The 24,373-nt window shown below is 46.0% G+C and overlaps 1 protein-coding gene across 3 annotated transcripts in view; it reads left to right on the forward strand.

The window, feature by feature from the left end:
• The first annotated feature begins 7,799 nt into the window (after positions 1-7,799).
• Positions 7,800-24,373, forward strand: part of idh3a (isocitrate dehydrogenase (NAD(+)) 3 catalytic subunit alpha) — a 28,116-nt gene continuing 11,542 nt past the window's right edge. Inside the window, exons 1-8 of one of the 3 annotated variants that reach the window (XM_078532513.1) lie at positions 7,800-7,903; positions 8,768-8,827; positions 10,787-10,870; positions 12,849-12,963; positions 15,476-15,663; positions 20,191-20,324; positions 22,478-22,580; positions 22,704-22,768. In XM_078532513.1, coding sequence (XP_078388639.1) covers positions 7,877-7,903; positions 8,768-8,827; positions 10,787-10,870; positions 12,849-12,963; positions 15,476-15,663; positions 20,191-20,324; positions 22,478-22,580; positions 22,704-22,768 — 776 coding nt within the window. In that variant the 5' untranslated portion in view covers positions 7,800-7,876. Of the gene's footprint in view, positions 7,904-8,767; positions 8,841-10,786; positions 10,871-12,848; positions 12,964-15,475; positions 15,664-20,190; positions 20,325-22,477; positions 22,581-22,703; positions 22,769-24,373 lie in introns of all 3 variants that reach the window. The other 2 variants (XM_078532515.1, XM_078532514.1) reach the window with 2 other exon arrangements.

Genomic DNA, 24,373 nt, shown 5'->3' on the forward strand with positions numbered 1-24,373 from the left:
AGATATTGTGAGTGCACCCCTCTAAGATCTCTATGAGAGCACTGGGGCTTCATGTCTGGCTGTGTTTGAAAAATGTTTATTTAACTTTTTTTAACCACTGTCAAGAGTGTAGTTAGATTGTTTCTTGGAAATTCATAATGATTTTTTTTCTTCTAGAGTTTCAAAGCATTGATTCTTTGCAAACTGACTTCTCAAATAGAATCTTATCGTTTTGACTCTATATATAACTGAAGCATTGCTTCCTCTCCTTTGTATCCAGCTCGCTTGAGATAAAGGCCAACATTTCATTAGCCTTCTTGATTACCTTTTGGCTGTGACCTCTAAATAATTTGTGGACGTGGACACCCAAATCACTTCGCTCCTCTCATTCTGGTTTTGTCGTCTTGAACGCGAAGTGGATGACTTCACACTTCCCCACGTTGAACTCCATCTGCTACAGCTCAACCCGCTCATTAAATCCGCCTCTGTCCCTTTGTAACTTCGTGCTTCCATCTGCACAACTTACGTCTTACAACCTACCGTCTTAGTTCAACTGCAATTAATTGAATTAGAATGATTTACATTAAAGATGGAGGCCATTCAGCCCATCATGCCAAGGCCAGAGTATATAAACTGATGCCTTTATAATTAAATGCCTTTTTAAAAAAAATCTGTACTGCCCACTTTGTTCGAATTAGAACGGCATTTTTCTGGCGATTGTGCTTCCTGTTTCTATTTTTTGGGAGTTTTAAATGTTAGATATTTCCCTTGGATTCAATGTCACTGAGTGCCCCATATGTAGACCTTGCACCTCAAAGAGTGTCCTTTGCTGCCTAATATCTCGGTAAATGTGATGAGCCCAGAAATCAAACAGGGAACCCTTTACCAGTACATTGCAGCTTACTGGACTATATCACATTTCGCCACATGATCTCCTTGACTTCAGAAGGTGGAAGGTCTATGATACTATGGCTCCACCTCTAGACCAGCAAACAAATTTATTTAACATTAAACATGTACATAAACAGCACTCAGTACAAACAGGATATTTATAGTCATAAATTTCTATTCTCCTTGAAATATCAGAACAACAAAGGCATTCTTTGTGTTATAAAACTGACGTTAAACTGACCCTTTAAAAATTAAAAAACCTCCTCACCGTCCAACCCAGAAGGGAAAAAAACAGTAAAAACTGGTTAAATAAGAAAACTGGTCTAGTATACCTTAAAACGGAACACCAGTAAAATTGGGAAATAAGTGTACTGGTCCGAACTGTTTACCTTCTGGGAAGGCCCCAAACACTCCTTCCAGCTGAAGTGGTAAATTCACTTGTACTTCTTCCAATTTAGTACACAGTATTCGCTGCTCACAATGTGGTCTCCTCTACGTAGACTGGGTGATCACTTTGCATAACCCAAAGCTTCTGGTTGCTTGCCATTTGAATTAACCACTTTCCTGTCTCTCACACATTTCTGACCTCGGCCTGCTGCAGTGTTCCAGTGAAGCCTAATGCATACTCAAGGAACAGCACCTCATCTTCCTATTAGGCACTTTTTGCTTTCGGAATTATTCTGCTATTCACACTCACTCCGGACAAATATTTTGTTTCTTTAGTACAGCCATTACCACTCCATTTGCTTTTTATTTCGTGACATCTTTGTCATTCAATCTCTCCCGCCCTCTCCTGTATCCCAGACCTTCCTTGTTGTTCTTCCTGCCCCCACTACCCCGTCAACAGCATAAAACCCATTACATTCCCACCTCCCTTCAGTTCTGAAGAAGAGTCATTTTCGACTCTCCACAGTTGCTGCCAGACCTGCTGAATATTTCCAGAACTTCATGCTTTTATTTCCAATTTCCAGCTTCCTCGGTAATTTGTTTTGTTAAATTTATTCATGGGATGTGGGCGTTACTGGCTAGGCCAGCGTCTATTGCCCATCCCTAATTGCCCTCGAGAAGGTGGTGGTGAGCTGCCTCCTTGAACTGCTGCAGTCCATGTGCTGTAGGTACACCCACAGTGCTGTTAGGGGGGGAGTTCCAGGATTTTGACCCAGCAGCTTACTCTCTCTCCACAGGTGAATATCCAGACATCTTTTAAATGAGTTGAGGGTTTCTGCCTCTACTACCCTTTCAGGCAGTGAGTTCCAGACCCCCACAACCCTCTAGGTGAAAAAGCTTCCTCATCTCCCCTTTAATCTTCCTACCAATCACTTTAAATCTATGCTCCCCAGTCACTGATCTCTTTGCTAAGGTAAATAGGTCCTTCCCATCCACTCTATCTAGGCCCCTCACTATTCTGTACATCTCAATCAAATCTCCCCTCAGCCTCCTCTGTTCCAAGGAGAACAACCCCAGCCTATCCAATCTTCCCTCATAGCTGCAATTTTCCAGCCCTGGCAACATCCTCGTATAAAGATAAATGACAAAGAACCAGAGGGGAAATGAGAATTATTTTATTTCTTAGCGGGCTCTGAGGATCTGGAATATACTGTCTGAAAGAGCGTTGGAAACAAATTCAATGGTAGCTTCCAATGGCGAATGGGATAGCTACTTGAATGGAAGGATTTGCAGGCCTATTGCGAAAGAGGAACAGAGTGGGAGTAATTGGGTAGGTCCTTCAAAGAGCTGGCATAGCCACAATGGGTTGAATGGCCTCCACCTGCGCTGTTTGATTCTATGGGCGGAATTTTCCGGTCAGGTAGCAGTGGGAGCATGGCTGGAAAATGCAGCAGGCCATTCAAAAGTCCGTTTCCTTCGGCAAGACCGAAAGATCCTGCCGGGAAAATTCCAACTGATGTCTTTTCAATGGCAACAGCAGCGAGTACGTTATCTGAGTGCCCTGTATCTCAGGAAGGATGTTCTGGCCCTGGAGAGGGTCCAGAGGAGGTTCACGAGAACGATCCCAGGAATGAAAGGCTTAACATATGAGGAACGTATGAGGACTCTGGGTCTATACTCGATGGAGTTTAGAAGGATGAGGGGGGATCTGATTGAAACTTACAGAATACTGAAAGGCCTGGATAGAGTGGATGTGGGGAAGATGTTTCCATTAGTAGGACCCGAGGGCACAGCCTCAGAGTAAAGGGAAGACCTTTTAGAACAGAGATGAGGAGAAACTTCTTTAGCCAGAGAGTGGTGAATCCATGGAATTCATTGCCACAGAAGGCTGTGGAGGCCAGGTCATTGAGTGTATTTAAGACCGAGGTGGATAGGTTCATGATTGGTAAGGGGATCAAAGGTTACGGGGAGAAGGCGGGAGAATGGGGTTGAGAAACTTATCAGCCATGATCGAATGGCGGAGCAGACTCGATGGGCCGAATGGCCTAATTTCTGCTCCTATGTCTTATGGTCTTATGAAGTGTGTGTTAATGAGCGGAGAACATTCACCCACTGAGATCACGCGTTGGAAAATCACCGCTATTGAGTTGGGTGAAAGGTGTGGCCTGCTCCCATTTCCCACTGGCAATAGTCCCCTGCCACCAGCGGGCAATCAGAGAAAAGGTAAACATGTTACCCCCTCAGTGCCCCCCTCTAATGGGGAATTCCTTCAAAAAATAACTTTAAAAAGCCCGCCAGCCTGATAGGGGCCTTCGGGGGTCCAAGCCTTTACTCTGGCCCAGCTGGCTTTTGAATCAGTGGATCCCAGTGTCCTTGCAGCAGTGTGTAGTATAAAAGCTCATTGAATAACTGGCCCTCGCTGCTGAATGAAATGACTTCTCCAGGACTTTGTCACTGTTTCTTACGTGCTAACACCATAACTATCTCCTGGATATGGTCGGTGTTATGTTTCAGGACTTTCACAGAATGTCACAGTGCAGAAGAGACCCTTCGGCCCATCGAGTCTGCACCGACATGTGAGAAACACCTGACCTACCTACCTAATCCCATTTACCAGCACTTGGCCTATAGCCTTGAATGTTATGATGAGCCAAGTGCTCATCCGGGTACTTTTTAAAGGATGTGAGGCAACCCGCCTCCACCACCCTCCCAGGCAGCGCATTCCAGACCGTCACCACCCTCTGGGTAAAAAAGTTTTTCATCACATCCCCCCTAAACTTCCTGCCCCTCACCTTGAACTTATGTCCCCTTGTGACTGACCCTTCAACTAAGGGGAACAGCTGCTCCCTATCCATCCTGTCCATGCCCCTCATAATCTTGTACACCTCGATCAGGTCGCCCCTCAGTCTTCTCTGCTCCAAAGAAAACAACCCAAATCTATCCGACCTCTCTTCACAACTTAAATGTTTCATCCCAGGTGAATCTCCTCTGCACCCACTCCTGTGCAATCACATCCTTCCTATAATGTGGCGACCAGAACTGCGCACACTACTCCAGCTGTGGCCTCACCAAGGTTCTAAACAACTCCAACATGACCTCCCTACTTTTGTAATCTATGCCTCGATTGATAAAGGCAAGTGTCCTATATGCCTTTTTCACCACCCCACTAACATGCCCCTCCGCCTTCAGAGATCTATGGACACACATGCCAAGGTCCCTTTGTTCCTCAGAACTTCCTAGTGCCATGCGTTCATTGAATACTTCCTTGTCAAATTACTCCTTCCAAAGTGTATCACCTCACACTTTTCAGGGTTAAATTCCATCTGCCACTTATCTGCCCACTTGACCATCCTGTCTATATCTTCCTGTATCCAAGACACTCAACCTCACTGTTAACCACCCGGCCAATCTTTATGTCATCCGCAAACTTACTAATCCTACCCCCCACATAGTCATCTGTGTCATTTATATAATTGACAAATAATAGGGGACCCAGCACAGAACCCTGTGGTACGCCACTGGACACGGGCTTCCAGTCACTAAAGCATCCTTCTGTCATCACCCTCTGTCTCCTACAACTAAGCCAATTTTGAATCCACCTTATCAAATTACCCTGTATCCCATGTGCATTTGCCTCATCTCACTTAGTTAAGAATTACCAAATGGAATTCTTGTGGCGCAGTGGGGAGCGTCCCTGCCTCTGTGCCAGAAGCTCCGAGTTCGAGTCCCACCCCAGGACTTGACGGCCGCGGAAGATGCGTTCGTAGAGCGGCCAAACATGTCGAGTATCAACCTGCAAATCCCTCCAACACATGCTAGTGGCCGGCAGTAAGAGTGGGAGAGATTCCTGGTCAGCCATGTGATGGAAAGAATGCTTCTACCATCACTATCCACAGCTCTGGACTATATCATGCATGGAAAAGTGCATGTTGCCACGGTAACTCAGACTTCTTGGGAGGGGCTGGTTGGACGTCTGGTGTGGATCAGGTTGGTGCCAACTGCACAGGGTTCGATCCCCTGCCCCAGTTAGGGTAAATTCGGGACCTGCCTCCTTGCCCAATCTGTGTTGGAGATTGTGCCGCTGTGGGTCAGACTTGGGCAGAGAACTGTAGAAGGCGAATCGAAAAACATGCAAGCCTGCATTCCCTATGAAGCAGAGCGTGTCTTCACCTTCCCAATATTGGGGAAAATTTAGTGAGGCCTCGATAGTGTTCACCAGCTAATGGAATATATCATATGCTTCCATATGATCTCCTAATCTTTGGTAGGTGGAAGTGTAAATGCTCACACCCAGTTTCTACCTTAGTAGCTTGATTCAAATACTTAAGGTGACCAATTAGAAAGTTCTCAATCCCTGCATAATGTGAACAAACAAGCGAAAAGCTTCCTCAACTCCACTCCTTTCTGCATAGCCCTGTGCTGAAATATTCATTGTGATCATGGCTGGTCTGTGACCTAACTCCACCCATACCCCACAACATCCGTATCTAACAAAAATCTATGAATCTCAGTTTTAAAATTAACAATTGGTCACTTGCTGTTTACATAAAAGAATTCCAAACTTTTACCACTGTTTGCACAAAGAAGCATTTCCTCATTTCACTCCTGAATGGTCTGGCTCTAATTTTTTAGACTCTACTCTGCCCCACTCCCGCTCAGCTCAAGACTCCCCAACCAGCGGGTACAGGTTCTGTCTATCTCCTCTATCTAATCCTCCTAATGGCCCAAATCTCCCGGTCTGCAGATCGTCAGAGATGGGAACATATGTTGAGAGATGCACATCAGGATCCTGTGGAAGTCCTGGTGCGCAGGTACACGTAGGAATTGCCTGGGAAAGTTTAAACTTCCGATGGGCTGATTCTGTGCTGCCCAGACTCTCTGACTCCGAGCTCAGGGTGGAGATTTGAGCCAGATACCTGGGCTTACCTGGATACGCGGGTTTACCTGGATACGCGGACTTACCCAGGAAATGTTAGACATTTTAGTACCTGGTCTCAAAGCTGAGTAACATGGCCAAGCATCACAGCTGACCACCACCCGCACTCCAATCACTCCCCTCCCAACCACCCAGCCAGACCCGACTAGCCTCCTGACCACCTGAGCCCTGCCAGCCAGATCCAACCACACCCCCGACCAGACCCAACTAACACCTTGACCAGAGCCAAATACCCCCAAACCACTCGACTACCCCCAACTACCCAACTCGACTACCTCACTGAACTGACCCGATTACCTAAACCATCCGACTACCCCCGACAACCCTACTACCCCAGACTACCAGATTACCCCTCCGACCCATCCCGACTACCTCCCAACCACCTGACTACTCTCAAAAATCCCCTTGACTGGTCTACCCCCCCCCACCCCCCAACCACATGATTATCCGGCCTACCCAACCGGACTACCCGCCCCGACCATCCGACTAACCCCCAACCAGACCCACCTACCCTCGACCAGACCCGACTACCCGCCCCGACCACTCAACAACCCACCTGACCCACCTATGCCCCTAACCACCTACCCACCTCACGCACCTACTCACTCACTCACTCGTCCATTCACTGACCCACACTCATTCATTAAAAAAACTTGAGACCTTTAAAAACTTACCTGAATATGGCAACTACTGTCACAAAAGGGAGCCTGTCCTCTCCTTTCCTTGACTCTCCTACGCTCACTGGATTTACCGAGGGGAAGATGCGCTGATCCATTGCTGCTGACCGCAAGATCCAGGCCAATATCTTGAAAACTTCAATATAATGACCACTTAACCTTCAAAATCCCAAGAAATACATGGTGTAATATTCTTTAAGGAATATTAGCATGGCACCACTCGAAGGGAAGTGTGTCATGCAATGCAGTCTTAGTCTCACTTTTGTGTTTGAGCAGAGCACACGCGCACACACACACGGCTCTGCTGCTGACGGATATATGTTCTCATGTGCCTAATCTTAATAAATGAACCCACAGCGTGTTTACTCAATTCTTTATGAGTGATTGGTACTTTATAACAACATAACTTATAGCCCCCTAGTTTGTGTAATTATTCATTGCAGCTTAACCTTTGGAATCCAGGTATCATTCTAGTAAATCTACACCGCACTCTTTCCAAGGTCAATAGGTCCTTCCTAAGGTGTGTTGCTCAGAACTGCTCACACAGTACACAATGTATAACAAGGGCTTTGTGTGGATGAAAGATGACTTCCATTGCAAAATTAGGGGCTATAAATACAAACTAAAAACATTTTCTGTTTTTATTTCAGATTTCCAACATCCGCAATATTTGGCTGTAAATCTAAGATAGCCACTGTTGACAGGGGCGGGGCCAGTTTACTCTGATTGACAGGGGACGGGGTCTGGGGCACTGAGAGGGCGGGGCCAAATGGCTCTGATTGACAGTAGTTTGCGGCGAGGGCGGTCAGAATGATTGACAGGAGCCGGGGCCTATCGGAACACAGAGGACGGGAGTTACCGTGGAGGTCTGTGATTGACAGGAGCTACGACCAATGATAACCATGGGGGCGGGACTTGTGCTGCAGGGCGGCTTTGATTGGCGGGAAGCCGCGTTCCAAGATAACCGGCGCGGAGGCGGGGAGGAGCAGGGTTCTGCAGCGCGAAGATGGCAGCGGGTTTGTGGCGGAGAGCGGTGAGGAGAACCGGCCGGTGGGGATGGGGCCTTGGGTTTTCCCCCACGCCTCAGCTCCGCCCCCGAGGCTGGGGAGTGAGGTCGAGCGTCGCCGGCTCCACATGGGCCCTGGGCGGGCGGAAGGGGAACCGCCGTCCGAGGGAGATGGGCGCCGAGTTGGCTGCGGGCCTAATCCGGGCTGGGGGCAGGGAGATAGGGGGGGGAAGGGTGACAGGGGTAATGGGAGGGGGGGAGAATGAGGAGAGGGGGGGGAGAATGAGGAGAGGGGGGGGCAAGAGGAGGGGAGGGGGAGGAGAGGGCGGGGGATGGGGGGAGATGAGGGGTATGGGGGTGAGGGAATGGGGGGGAGGTGAAGAGGTGGGGAGGGGAGGGGATTGGGGAGGGGAAGAGGTGGGGGAGGGGATTGGGGAGGGGAAGAGGTGGGGGAGGGGATTGGGGAGGGGAAGAGGTGGGGGAGGGGATTGGGGAGGGGAAGAGGTGGGGGAGGGGATGAGGGAGGGGAGGGGAAGAGGTGGGGCGGGGAAGAGGTGGGGCGGGGAAGAGGTGGGGAGAGGATGAGGGAGGGGAAGGGAAGAGGTGGGGAGGGGATGAGGGAGGGGAAGAGGGAGGGGAGAGGATGAGGGAGGGGAAGGGAAGAGGTGGGGAGGGGATGAGGGAGGGGAAGGGAAGAGGTGGGGAGGGGATGAGGTGGGGAGGGGATGAGGGAGGGGAAGAGGTGGGGAGGGGGATGAGGGAGGGGAAGAGGGTGGGGAGGGGATGAGGGAGGGGATGGGGGAGGGGAAGAGGTGTGGAGGGGGGGAGGGGATGGGGGTTGGGTCCGGCCTGGGAAGCTGTGCTGACCTTGCTCCCATTCTGTTCCCTCAGGTTTGCCGTGTGTTGGGAGCGGTGAAGAGTCCCAGCCCCGTGTCCAGGAGCCTGTCTGATGTTAGTATCCCAGGTCAGGGTGACCTTCTCTCTCTCACACACACACACACACCCGCTTCTTTAGGCTGCTCTGTGGCTCTCGGCTCTGATATTCTCTTGGTGATCTATCTAGCAGCACATTCTATCAACCTACTGCTGACCACCACTATCCCTTCAATACAGTCTAGACCCTTCTTTACAGAGCTAGCTATTATTCAAGAAAATCTTGGCAAGTGTTTCAAGGCAGTGTGCCAGCATGTTATACGCACAGTGTAGGTGGATTTTTTAAAAATTACCTGTTCCCAGTTGTCCTTATCTTTTTCTGAGCTGCTGCAATGTGGTGTAGGAACTGCCTCCCCCACCACCCCCCTCCAGTGTTGTTATGTAAGAGTTGCAGGATTTTGACTCGGCAACAATGGACGAATGTGGAGAGGACTTGAGCAGTGTGAATGCTGCTGGATAAATTTTAATTTAAATCTGAAGTATTCCTTGATGACCTCAAACACTGACTGAGGCTGTCGATTTTCTCACTAACATTAGATGAAGCTTTGGAGAGTCGTGTTCCCAATTTCATCATTCTACTTTTACAGGGATATGGTGTATTTGGAGGAAGTTCAGCACAGGTAGAGAAGTTCAGTGCTAACATTGAAAGGCAACTGGGAAGTTTGATGCATTTTATTTTGGATTGTGAGGCATTTTGATTAATTGGTAACCTGTTTCTCAGCTGTATAGAGAACTGCAGAACTCAAAACAAGGGAAACCAACCTATATTAACGATTCAGCCAAAATGTATTTAGCAGAGGGTGATAAACATGTGGGACAAATAAGAAACGTGATGGGATTTTTAAAATTGTAAACATTCATTTATTCCTGGCATCTGAAAGGATTAAATACCTGTGGTATGACAGGTAAGAAATAATGTGCTAGATATACCAGTACTGTGTGTCTGCAACATAGTACTGAATGTTATTCAGGATGTCACTGGTGATATCCAATTCGGCTCACTTATTATGGTTGCCTCACTGCAGTTTCGTCACTAATCCAGCTGTGCTACTTAATCTGTCGTCTAAAGTATTAACGTTTCTGTTGTATCGCTACCTGAATAAACAGGCTACTTGCTGTAGAGGGATGTGTCTCTGGGTGTGAAACTGCCATGCTCCAAGCATTGTGTGTGTTGGTGACTGTGGGTGCCCCTTGACTGTGACATTAATTGGGTATTCTGCACCTCCGTTGATTGTGCTGCTTTCGGAATAAGATTCTCTTGTTGGTGTGGCGGTGACTTTTCAAGGGTAAATGATGTTTGGCAATGGCTGATGTGTTTAGATAATGCAGGCCTGATACTGGGTTTTAGATCTTTGATTGTGATTTGTATATCCAATAATTTTAAGCAAAGGAAAAACGTAAATATTGAATGACTATGATACCCATGGGAAATCTCAAAGCACGTGTGGTATTTGGTAGTCTGCACAGGTCTCAAGGTCATTACAAGTATCTGTTAGGAATTAGCAAGTGACTGAATGATGCCACTGGGTAATTCTTCCTACATTAAATAGTTATGAAATGGATGTGGATAGGCCTAAAAACTCACTTCATATATTGAAGGATTGTTACCAAACCTGATGGTCACTGTTGGATGTATTTTAACAAAAAGCATAGTACTGTTACTGTGCCGGTAACATGTCTCGTGTATTTTAAATATGGGGTTGTGCATTTGGAAACATTGCCAAGAATGTATTGATGCAAAGCCTGCTTGTAGCCTCTGGTACAAGACCAGTTGGTACCTGTTTCCATACACCATCTTTATGTTCCATGCATTTAGAAAAACTCCTGTTTGAAGTGGCTTTAAACCACAAGCAAAAGCAACTGGACCACCAGCAGATATGGCTGAATCATTGCACAAAGCATGTGCTATTTCTTGCCTTCAACAGAATTTGGTGCTCACCAGAGTTTGTTTACCTGTATATTTATATTTCTGTTCAGGTACGGACAGTAACGTTAATCCCAGGTGATGGCATTGGTCCAGAGATATCTGAAGCTGTAGTGAAGATCTTTGATGCTGCTGAAGTAAATGCCTTTTAAATTCTTGCTAATGGGATGATTGTATAATGTAGATTTTGAATTTAAATACTTTTTATTCAAATGATTTTTGTTTTAAGGTTATAACTTTGCATTTTCTCCTTAATCTCAATAGGTTTTTAATTTCCTTCTCTATAATCACTTTGCTTTATAACATTAGTGATAGTTTTCCTCTGTTGAATGCACTAATGAACTTGACACAGAAGGGGAAGCTTTTGGAGTATGTTCCTGCCATGTGTTTTTACTTAGGGGTTCAAATTTTATTTTGACATCTGCAAAGGGGCCATTAAGGTATCACACATGGCTCGGTAGTAGCACCCTCTGAGTTAGAAGATTGTGTGTTCAAGCTCCATTCCAGAGACTCAAGTGCATCATTCAGGATGATACTCCAGTGCAGCGCTGACGGAGTGCTGAACTGTTGGAGGTGCGGTGCCATCTTTCGATTGAGACATTAAACCAAAGACCCTGCCCTCTTAGGTGGATTCCATGGCACAATTTGAAAAAGAACTGGGCAGGTATCCTGGCTGACTTTTATTCCTCATTAAGGCAGCACTTGTTTCACTGCTGTGGGAGCTTGCTGCGCACTTTTTGGTGGGGAAAAATTGCATTAATATAGTGCTTTTTAGAAGTGCCAAGTGGATGATCCATCTCAACCTTCTCCTGAGGTCCCCAGCATCATTGTTGCTGACCTTCAACCAATTTGGTTCACTACACTTCAGTTCCAGAAGCTAGAATCCCAGAGCCCAGTAGCATCACTAAAACTCCCCATCTCAGAGCAATTAAAACAGAAATTGTGGGAATATCGAGTCAGTGTGTATGATGCAAATAATGGAATCAGTCACTGTGAAATGTCAGACTCTCTACACGTGCTGGCTGACCTGCTGTACCTTCCCGGTATTTTCAGTTTTTAAATCTGATTTCTTGTGGTCTTTCTCTCCCTCCCTTCCCCGCCCCTTCGCTTCAGGAGAGCGATTTTCCCCATAGCACAAATACTTTATCTGTGTCTCACCGCACAGTCTTGGCCCTGCAGGGGCCTTCAAATTGGAATTTGTTTCATGTATTTTTGCTGCAGTAACTTGAGCCATTTTACATTGGTTCTGCTCAGTACCTTATTGCCAGCAGGGAGCACACCACTGCATTTAATTGGCCTGCACTGCATTCAGACCCTCCAGTTCCAACCATTCTCCCATAATATGCAGTTTATAGCTTGGAATTGAACAGATCCTTGCCTCTCAGTTCGTGGGCTATCAATAATGGATATAGCAACATGGGACTTAGGAGCAGGAGTCAGCTGTTCAGCCTTTCGAGCCTGCTCCACCATTCAATAAGATCTTGGCTGATCTGGTTGTAGTCTCAACTCCATTTTGCCGTCTGCCTCTACCCCTCCCACCAATAACGGCTGATGGCACTGGATACAAAGGCTTTGGTCTCTGACAAGACTTGTGCTCCAGAACTATCCACGCCTCTAGCACCTGCTGTGGTGCCAGTGTGATGGGTTGCTGACCCTCAGGAGCAAGGAAGCAGCTTGTCCCTAGGAATTGGATGATGACCTCAGTGCTGCATTTATCGAGTGGCCGAAGGGGACAAGTGGTCTGGGTAGGAGCAGGGAGCAAAAAGTTGAGAGGCACAGCTCCTCATAGTCTTTTTATAAGTTGGTAAATGAAGTTAGTGTAAATTTTAACAGGAGCACCATATAGGGGATAAAGGGGATTGATAGCACTGTGACATTTTACAACAGTAACAGTTTGCTAATTGTTGCATTTTTAAAGTGGTGGGTGATGGTGTTCTTTGCTATACAGAGCACCTATGTGGTATTCAGTGTTGTATCTCCTGTGTCAGAGTTACCTCGTGGCAAGTTACCTCATTCACCCTAAGTGCATTTGGGGCAATGAGAAGCAATTAGAGCTGCAGGAGTAGCCAGAGGATGAAAGCAACTTGTTCACACAATCTCCTTGCTTGTTGGAAGGTTCCCATTTGTTGGGAGGAGAGGACTATTACAGCTATTCAAGCATCCAGCGGAAAATGGATCATTCCTCCGGAGGCTAAAGAATCCATGGATGCAAACAAGATTGGATTGAAAGGTAGATGCTGGAGCTAAACCATGCTCTGTGATTGTTCGTTTGTGTTGGGTAGCCATTTGGGATGCTTTGTTTTTTAGAGGCATGGCTGGTAACAGGGTGGAAGAGGAGAAAGCCCTTGCTTCCCTTGTCTCTGGAGAAGGTGATGCCCTCCTAAGCCTGTACCTATATCACCGTGAACCGGCTGCTGGGAGGCATGAGGCATCTCTCCTCTCCTTACCCTCCCTACCTCCCACTTCCAGTGCTGAAACTTCTCGCTCTCACTCAGTTACATTTCTTTCCACACCACCCACAGTGTGGGTGAGAGCTGTAGTTTAAACACACAGGAGGGGGTAACTTGTCCTCTGTCAGTCTGGGCTGTGGTTTGGGCCTTCAGCACACTTCTCCAGCAGTCTTTGCTTCATATTGATCCCTAAACATAATGTGACCATCCACTCACATAAATAACTTCTATGCAATACACACGTTTCTATTCCGATCTGGTTGCTGTTGTGTGTTTAAAATATTCAGTCTGGTTTAGCGAGTAATTGTTTAGTAGATTAGGTTTTAATAGCTTCAAATTATTTGTAAAAGGGGGTCAGTAATTTAGCTTAATCCTGAGGGCTTTGCCATAACTCCAACTTAATTGAGTAAAGAAATTGGTTTATCCACCAAGTGGGGTATGATATCATAGTGTAGTGGTTCTGTTTTCTGGACTAGTAACCCAGAGGCCTGGACCTGAGTTCAAATCCTGCCTGGAGAATTTAAATTCAGTTTAGAAATAAATCTGGAATATAAAGATCGTATTGGTAATGGTGATCGTGAAACTACTGGATTGTCATAAAAACCAATCTAGTTCACTAATGTCCTTTTAAGGGAAGGAAATCTGTCCTTATCTGGCCTGGCCTGGTTGTGACTCCAGACCCACAGCAATTGGAATTCGCCAGGAGTCAGTGTTGGGACCCCTACTTTGCTTGATGTATATTAGTGACTTAGACTTGGGTGTACAGGACACAATTTCAAAATTTGCAGATTGCACAAAACTTGGAAGTATTGTGAACTGTGAGAAGGATGTGATAAACTTCAAGAGGACATAGACAGGTTGATGGAATGGATGGACAAGTGGCAGATGAAATTTTAATGCAGAGAATGTGAAGGCATTCATTTTGGTAGGAAGAATGAGAAGAGGCAATATAAAATAAAGGGTGCAATCCTAAAGGGGGTGGAGGAACAGAGGGACCTAGGGATATATGTAGACAAATCATTGAAGGTGGAAAGGCAGGTTGAGAAGGCAGTTAATAAAACATACGGGATCCTGGGCTTTAAATTTAGGGGATCAGAGTACAAAAGCAAGGAAGTTATGATAAACACTGGTACGGCCTCAACTGGAGTATTGTGTCCAGTTCTCGGCAGCACATTTTGGAAAGGATGTGAAAGCATTAGAGAGAGTGCAGAAAAGATTAACAAGAATGGTTTCAGAGGTGAGGAACTCCAATTACCTGGAAAGACTGGAGAACATACAAAATAGGAGCAGGATATTGGCCACCTCTAACCTGCGCTGCCATTCGATAAGATCATGGCTGATCTGAATGTAATTCAGCTGTACTTTCCTTCTTACCCCCGATACCCTTTGACTCCCTTGTCAATCAATAATCTGTCTAACTCATTCTTAAAAGAAGATTAATATGAGATTTGATACGAGGTGTTTAAAATCATGAAAAGCAGGTTAAGGTTTTAATAGCTTCAAATTATGTGTAACATAGGTTTAGGAGCTTTGTTTAGAGTTTTATGGTCCTGAGGAGTTTGCCAGAACCACAACTTGCTCGAAATAAAGGATTTTTTATCAACCCAATTGGTATGATAGTGTCGTGCTAATGTTTCTGGACTAGTAATCCAAAAGCCTGGAGCCATGAGTTTAAATCCCATCACAGCAGCTAGGGAATTTGATTGTTTTTAGGGAAATAAAATCCACCATATTTAACCATTCTGGCCTATATATGACTCCAGACCCAGAGCAATGTGATTGGCTCTCCACTGCCCTCTGAAATGGCCTAACAACCCATTCAGGTTAGAGATGGGCAATAAATGCTGGTCTACGTTCTAAAAATGATTTGACTCAAATAAATTTGAATTTTTTTTTTGTGTTGCAGCTTTTAGTTCTTAAGATCAGTATAATTTAAGAACTAGAAATGAATCGTTTGTGTCAGAAATGACTTGTATTTTCCCTGATTCAACATGGGCTGTGTCTCTGCTCATTTACTTAGTTTCCTCTGAGGTTTGTGAACTCTGGTGCCATATGTTGTCTTAAAATGTCTGCTTACCACCTGGCAACATGTTCCACTGGGACACCCTACGCTCTTGATGTAATTCTTAGGTAACCTGTTCCCAGGTTTCCTTTAGTTTTAAATTTGAACTAAAAGACTGATGAATAAACACGTGCATTTATCTTTGTTTTGTTTTAGAATTCTGTGATTCTCCGTGGTGTTTGTTTAATCATTGCAGGGATGACTCACTGGCAAATGTTTGAATCTTTCAGGGCCCTTAAAGACTCCTATTGCAGCAGGGCATCCTTCGATGAACTTGCTACTTCGCAAGACCTTTGATCTTTATGCAAATGTCCGCCCCTGTGTATCTATCGAAGGTTTTAAGACTCCGTACACTGGTGTGGACCTTGTTACAATTCGAGAAAACACAGAGGGAGAATACAGTGGCATAGAACATGTGGTGAGTTCCTGTTTATAGTGAATGACATGGTGATTTTATTATTTTACCTTGTTTTTGGGATGTGGTCGATGCTGGCGAGGCCAGATTTCTTGTCCCTCTTGGCTTGCCCTGAGAATGTGGGATTTCTGCTTAAACTGCTGCAGCCTTTATGCTAATGGCGCTCCCACAATGGTGTGATGGAGGAAGTTACAGGATACTGATCCAATAACAATGAAGGAATGGTGATATATGCCCAAGTCAGGATGGGGGAGGATGGGGGGGCAGGGAGCAGTTAATTTGGTGTGTTGTAGCACATTCTGTAGATCTTATATATGACAGACTGCTGATGCAGGGAGTGGATATTGAGACTAGTGATAGGCATCAATCAATCGATACGTTTTGGATATGGCAAAAGCCTCTTGAGTGTTATGGTGTCACCAGTCCAGGCAAGTGGTGTGAATTCCATCATATGCCTAACTTGAGCTTTCCAGAAGGGAGAAAGGCCTCGAGAGGTCAGGAGGTTGATCCACTTGTCTGAGTGCCCAGCTTCTACCCTGTTTTTGTAGCCGCTGTATTGATGTGGCTGGTCCAGTTAACGAATAGTGACACCTCGCTCCTTCCCTTTCCCCCACAGAGATGTTGATGGTGGAGGCCTTTGTAATTGTGATGGTGTTGAATGTGACGGAGAGATGGGCCCTCCCTTGCCTGAGGTGGTCATTAACCTTATATTAATTTATACATTCACGGGATGTGAGCGTTGCTGGCTAGATCAGCATTTATTGCCCATCCCTAATTGCCCTTGGAAGGTGCTGGTGAGCTGCTGCTTTGAATTGCTGCCGCACATGGTGTAGGTACACCCACAGTGCTGTTAGGGAGAGAGTTCCAGGATTTTGATCGAGCAACAGTGAAGGAACGTTGGTTATAATTACAAGTCAGGATGGTGAGTGGCTTGGAGGGTAACTTGCAGGTGGTGGTGTTCCCATGTGTCTGCTACCCTTGTCCTTCTAGATGGTAGTGGTTGTGGCTTTGAAAGGTGCTGCTGAAGGAATACTGGTAAGCTGCTGCAGTGCATCTTGTAGATGGTGCACACTGCTGCCACTGTATGTCAGTGGTGGAGGGAGTGAATGTTTAAGGTGCCAGTCAAGTGGGCTGCTTTGTCCTGGATAGTGTCGAGCCTCTTGAGTGTTTTTGGAGCTGCACTCATCCAGGCAAGTGGAGAGTATTCCATCACACTCCTGAATTGTGCCTTGTAGATGGTGAACAGGCTTTGGGAAGTCAGGGGATGAGTTCCTCTCCACAGAATTCTCAACCTCTGACCTGTTCGTGTAGCCACAGTATTTATATCGCTAGTCCAGTTCAGTTTCTGGTCAATGGTAATTCCCCAGAATGTTGATAGTGGGGGATTTAGCGATGGTAATGGCAGTGAATGTCATGGGGAGGTGGTTAGACTCTCTCTTGTTAGAGATGGTCATTGCCTGGCACTTAGGTGGCAAGTAATATTCACGTCACACATCAATCCAAGCCTGGATATTATCCAGGTCTAGCTGCATATGGACATGGACTGCTTCAGTACCTGAGGAGTCGCAAATGGTGCTGAAATTGTGCAATCATCAGCAAACATCCCCACTTCTGACCTTGCGACAGAGGGAAGGTCATTGATGAAGCAGCTGGAGATAGCTGGGCCGAGGACACTACCCTGAACAACTCCTGCAGTGATGTGACAGGACTGAGATGATTGACCTCCAACAATCACAAACGTCTTCCTTTGTGCTAGGTATAACTCCATCCAATGGAGAGTTTTCCCCCCTGATTTCACAATCTGGCATCTGCCGGCCAGTTTTTAGACCAAGCCTGAATGTTTTTGTGACTTTATGGTGGAGGAAAGATTATTGGTGAAGCACCTGAAGTGGAATAACCAGATGATGCTGTCCTGCTGATTGCACTGGGCTTTCTTGGCATCGGGTGTGATTCCAGCCATTTGGGGGTTTCCCTTTGATCCTGCTCTAATTTCAGTTTTGCCCAGGGTTATGTGGTGGAATGTTGCCTTGTTGATGAGGACAGCTCCTCTTACCTCCTCTCTACCATCCAGCTTCTGTCTACGGCTTAATCACTGATCTCATCTGTGAACAAGTGTCCATTGCCACAATGATAGCAAGCATTGAGGTAGAGGTCATTATATAAAGTTTGGAATATTTCAAGCCTAAAGCGAGCTGGAGTAAAGGTGATTGAATGAGAAACCTGATGGAGAACAGAATTATTGCTAAATGAGCTGTGGACAAGAGCTGTCCAGCAGCATGGAAGCTGGCACAGTCCCTCCGCAATCCCTGCAAGGAGTGAGGACATGGCTTCTAATGGTGAGGCACCAGATTGGCCTCTCGTCCACTGTAAGGCCACGAGAACATTCCTCTCCGTAAACGGGGTGGGCTAGCTGCGGGATATGTCAGTTGGAACAAATAAAATTCAAGTGACTGCTGGAGACCTTGGAAGCAATCTGGCCCCTTCCCTACCACCCCCTCTCCCTCACCCCATGCACCACTCACTGGGGTACGTGGGAGATGTTTGTGAATGCCAGTCCTCTTGATCCCCTGCCAAGCCGCGCACCCACATCAAAAGGTGTGTGGTAGGAGAAACCGGTGAGCCAGAAGGCGGAGATCAGCCATGTGTGACGCACCCGGGGCACAGTCATGACACTTAGGAAGGTGATTGGCCATTCACCTATGACCTCACACAGTATAAGCCCCATAGTCAATCATGGAAAATCATCGACATACCCTGACAGCAGATGTTCTGATAGGAGTAGCTAGAAGCAGGACAGTAAGACCCCTCACGCTCATCGTGCCACCTCTTACTGAAAAACTAAGTGAGAGCAGTAATATGGGACCCCCTGCCATTCCTTTCCTTCTCCTAGTTTGACCAGCCTGGGACTGTATTTCCTGAAATTCCTGACTCTCAATTCTGGCAGTCTGTTTTTAACAAGTATTGTGCAAAGCCACTTGCCCTGTGAGTTAATTGTAGTAAGTTTCAATGCATAAGTAGAACCACAAAACCAAACCTGTAGAGGTGAGTTCCGATTTGAATCATGAATTCCCTAGTGTCCTTAAATGCTATTGCTTAATCCACACGAAACAAAGGTTGAATTATTGGCAGTTATGGGGTTAATTCACTGGTGTCAGATTGTCCGGTTCTGCTGCCTGTAAGGACTCAAGACATTTTATTTACCCGGTGGCTTGAAGAAATCTTGATGGATTGTTATCAATGCAATCCTCTATGTGTGACCCATTGACTGACTAGTGCATGTTAATGCAGCTGGTGTGTCAACAGTAAGGGCTGTAATGTGACCTTCCACTCCATGTAGCATGTGCAAAGCGACCGACAAGGAATTCCTCTTTGGACTGCCTGCTGGAGGTGTCAGTGAGAGGTGTTGGAGAGTGACCTGTTCCCCACCTCCCTGTAATAAAGCCTTGAGTTGTATGGGGGTCTGTTAACTTATCTTCCAGCTTGGGATAGTGTGTGAGAAGGTGGATGTTTCATTGGTTATTACTCTGCTACCAAAGCTATTTGTAAACCTCTTTAGAAAGTTGTTTCAGATTAAAGGAATTCTCGAAGGCCATTCCTTCCTCTTGGACGCATTTCTCTGAATTAGATACGGGAACTTATTTATCGAATACTTGCCATTGAATGGCTGTGTGGATTGTTGGAGCACCACGTCACTACTGTCTGCTGTCTCTGGGGAACGTGGTGTTGGGGCTCAGCTGCTTGGCCAGAGAAGCAGAGGGAAAATGGACAAGTTGCCTTGGTATATTCCATCTTGGAGCAGCATCAGTGAAGTCGGGAGGTGAATAGCTTTTAGGTGATCTGGCAGCTGGTGGGAGGATCAAAGAGATCCAGTTGAGATGTTAAAGTGAGTTTACCACTAGCCTGAAGCTGACTGATCTCCCAGGTAGGATTGTCATCTTTGCTGTTTCCAACAATAGGGCACAGTAACCAGTTCCCTGAGTTTCGTCTTGATTGTCCACTGCTAATTATCCTTGCTGGGGCGCTGAAGGGCAAATTAGATGCTGAGTGCAGATTATTGAATGTCATACTCCTGCACTGAACAGAGGTAGCTCCTTAAATATCTGTGTCTATATGAAGTGCATTGTATCTTCCAAAACAACACAGACAGGAAGTTTTAATTTCTGGTCAATGCTGAGTTAGCTAATCTTGAAAAAGGTAGCAAGAATAGCCTCAGCACCTTGTACCTGGAGAGTGGGAATGCTCATGATTGCTATCAATGTACCCTATTATATTTGCGTGAGTGGCACACAGGATTGAGCTCCAAGTATTAAGTCCCCTGGAGTTGAATAACTTTATGGGTGAATAGTTGCTAAGCCCGGTTGTAGGAACTTGGAGAATTGCTTCATGTTTCATTGTGTGTCATTCGTGGATGTCAAGATGTTACTGTTGCTGGTGCAGCTGCTATTTTGTATTTTCCCCAACATTTTTGATTTGTCCTGTTAATGTGGATGATTTGTAAGCTTTGCCTGACTCTCTGTGGCTGTGTTGCAGATTGTTGATGGGGTGGTGCAGAGTATAAAGCTGATCACAGAGGATGCCAGCAGGCGCATCGCAGAGTTTGCATTTGAGTATGCAAGGAACAATCAGAGGAGCACGGTTACAGCCGTGCACAAAGCCAACATCATGTAAGTGGAATTGGAACACACACTGGCAAAGGCTCCAGCTTCCTTACCATTGACTTGTATTTAGTCCTTTTCAAAGTTGTCACAACTGAAATTCCAGCTGCCTAATGCCTTGTATAGCAGCAGAGGAGATAATGATGCAGATTATACAAAATATAATTGACCAGACACACAAATACTGGCTCTCTAAGAGAGATTAGAGGCAGGGAATTCTGCAGCGAGTAACTCACGTCCTCACTCCAACAGCCTGTCCACCATCTACAAGCCAGGAGTGTGATGGAATGCTGTCTACTTGTCTGGATGAGTGCAACTCCGACAACACTCAAATCTCAATCCCAGGACATCACTGCAGGAGTTCCTCAGGGTAGTGTCCTCGGCCTAACCATCTTCAGCTGCTTCATCAATGACCTTCTTTCCATTATAAGGTCAGAAGTGGGGATGTTCGCTGATAATTGCACAATGTTCACCATTCGCGACTCCTCAGATACTGAATCAGTCCATGTCCAAATGCAGCAAGACCTGGGCAATATCCAGGCTTGGGCTGACAAGTAGCAATTAACATTCATGCCACACAAGTGCCAGGGAAAGACTATCTTCAACAAGAGAGAATCAAGCCGTTGCTCCTTGACATTCAATGACATTCCCATCACTGAATCCCCCACTATCAACATCCTGGGGGTCACCATTGACCATAAACTGAACTGGACTAGCCATATAAATACTGTGGCTACAAGAGAGGTCAGAGGTTAGGAATCCTGCAGCGAGTACTCACCTCCTGACTCCCCAAAGCCTGTCCACCATCCACAAGGCAGAAGTCAGGAGTGCAATGGAATACTCTCCACTTGCCTGGATGAGTGCAGCTCCTACAACACTTGAAGCTTAACACCATCCAGGACAAAGCAGCCTGCTTGATTGGCACCCCATCCACAAACAGTCACTCCCTCAGTGCCAGCAGTGTGTACCATCTACAAGATGCACTACAGGAACTCACCAACGCTCCTTACACAGCACCTTTCAAACCCATGACCACTGCCATCTAGAAAAACAAGGGCAGCAGATGCATGGGAACACCACCATCTGGAAGTTCCCTCTCCAAGTCACACACCATCCTGACTTGGAAATATATCACCGTTCCTTCACTGTCATGGGATCAAAATCCTGGAACTCCCTAACAGCACTGTGGGTTTACCTACACTGCAAGGGTTCAAGAAGGCAGCTCTCCACCACCACCTCAAGGGCAATTAAGGATGGGCAATAAATGCCAGCCTAGCCAGCAATGCCCACATCCCATGAATGAATTTTTTTAAAAAGCAGCCTGCTTGATCTGCATTGACCATTTTTAAACATGCAGTTTCTAAGTAGTTAAGTTGGACTCGAAACAGTAACTGTTTCATTCTCCACAGATGCTGTCAGAACAGCTGAGCTTTTCCAGCACTTTGTTTTTATTTTAGATCTCAAGCATCTGCAGTATTTTGCTTTCACCTTAAACACGCACTCCCTTCATCACTGATGCACAGTGGCAGCAGTGTGTACCAAATACAAAGATGCCCTGCAGCAACTTGCTAGTGCTCCTTTGCTGGCACCTTCTAAACCTCTATCACTTAGCAGATCAGGATAGCAGAGGCACAGGAACCTCTCCAACTGCAAGTTCCTCTCCAAGCCACACACCATCCAGGCTTGGAATATTTCAACTGTTCCTTGCCATTTGGTTAAACCTTTGAACTCTCTCCCTACCCTCACTGTTGCTGTCCCTTCACCACCACCTTCTTAAGGGCAAGTAGGGATGGGCAACAAATAATGGCCTAGCTAGCGACCCTCGCATCCTGCAAGTTAATAAAATAAATTCACTAGTGTATTGTAAATGTTAACAACTAGGGGACATTAATATGTACTGTTTTCTTTTCTGATAGTAGGATTAATAGTTTGAAGTTACGTGAAGTCTCCTGTTTGGTTTTCACCTGCAGCCAGAAGCAGGTGAATGTGAGCAATGTCAGCAATGTGTACATTCGCAGAGCTGCATTCTCACGCTGTTTAAAACTATGCACCGCTTTTGAGAGCGGCTTATGTGTTCACCTCTGGAATTATAAGTAGGGGCTGAAGCTTATCAGCTCTGTAGATAAACCTGCACTTTAATACCTTGTACATGTGTGTTTCAGGCGAATGTCAGATGGACTTTTCCTGAGAAAATGTAGAGAGGCAGCAGAAAATTGTAAAGATATCAAGTTTACAGAAATGTACTTGGATACAGTCTGTCTTAATGTAAGTGTTAGCACTATGAAATTATCTATTTTATAGCTCGTTGATTTTTTAAATAAAATGGAAGCCATAATTGCCAGATATGGTCATTTAAAATGTTTAATAAAACTCTGTTCCTTCTGTCAGATGGTGCAGGACCCATCAGAGTTTGATGTCCTTGTAATGCCAAACCTCTATGGTGATATTTTAAGGTTAGTATACCAGGTGGAAGCTTGTCCTTCTGTAAAGTTTGTGCGTGCTCTTCCCCTCCTGTCTGGTAGTTCCTGGCCTCAGCTCAAGCCTCGTTCCTGAGATTGGGATTGTGGATATGTGAGGACATTTCCTGAAGTAGTTTGCTATGGTTACAATGTGCTACGTCCAGGTACTATCACCATTGTGGCAGCCTTCTGTCTCATAAGATGATGATTTGCACCGTGGTGGTCAACCGTGGTTAGCATCGCCTGGTGTGGCTCAGGAGCCTCTGCTGCATTTTCAGTGGAGGAAGACATTGGGCTGAGAACGTGCAGGATTCGCTGGACTCTGTTTCTGGGCCAGCTGAGCATTTTGTTTCTGCTCACCCCTTCCAATGCCCTTCCAAATGGTCAGCCTCAAAGGTCATGGCCTACTGTCTCCCAGTAGTCAGTGTCAATATCTGTTATCTTCATATCTCGTTTGCAGATGTCTTTTTAAGGGAGGTATGGACACCCAAGAGGCCGTGACTCAGTGGCCAGTTCACTATACAGAAGGTCTTTGGGTATACGGTCGTCGCCCATCCAATTAACATGGCTAATCAAATGCAAACATCATTGGCTTAGCAATGAGTGTATGCTGGTGGAATTAGCATGCTCCAGAACCTCTGGGTTGGTGACCTTGTCCTGCCAAGACATCCAGAGACAGCAAAGGGCAAAACTGTTCAGCCTTTTCTCCTACCTGGCATATGTTGCCCAGGAGGAGTGTGCTGAGGGTGCAGGCTTGGTAGACTCACAGTTTGGTGTTCTCAGTCAGGTTGACGTTCCACACTGTCTTACTTGGACATAACTGTGAAGCTTTTGTGATATGTGTTGATTTGAACGTCAAGTGACAGATTTTGCTGGTGATTGTGGAGTCTAAATATGTGAAGCTGTCAACAAGCTCCAGCTTCACATTGTCAATGCTGATAGATGGCAGTATGGCAACATCCTGGACCATGATGTTTGTCTCCCTGATGCTGATGGTGAAACGAACTCTTTACTGCGTGAGAGAGTCTGTCCACTTGCCACTGCAGGCGTTCCTAAGTATGGAATGTTAGTGCGGCATTGTCAACGTAGAGCAACTCCCTGAAGATGACATGGTGTACCATTTGTCTTGGATTTCAGGTGAGGAAGGCTGAACAGCTTTCCATCAGTTCTGTTATCTATGCCCTCTGTCGATGCCCTGAAGGTATATGACAGCGGCAAAGTGAAGAATATGCCAAATGGTGTTGGTGCCAGAACACAATCCTGTTTGACCCCATTGCAGATCTCAAAGGGTCTCATGTTGCCCCGTGATATTGTCATGGAAAGAGGAGATTGTGCTGAGCAGCTTCGGCAGGCAGCCAATTTTCTGCAGCATATTAAATAGGCCACCTCTGCTCACATGGTTAAATGTATTGGTGAGATGGATGAAGGACAAAGGCCTCCTTTGTTGCATTTCTTTTGCAGCTGCTGGACTGAGAAAATCTTGTCAGTTGAGGATCTGAAACCAAACTGGGATTCTGGACAGATGAGTTAACCCCAAGATCTGCAGCCTGACAAGGGCAACAGCCGCAAATATTTGCCCCATAGTGCTCATCGGGGAGA

Source organism: Cetorhinus maximus, chromosome 30 (genome assembly GCF_964194155.1).
Source record: "Cetorhinus maximus chromosome 30, sCetMax3.hap1.1, whole genome shotgun sequence".
NCBI classification, from domain to species: Eukaryota; Metazoa; Chordata; class Chondrichthyes; order Lamniformes; family Cetorhinidae; genus Cetorhinus; species Cetorhinus maximus.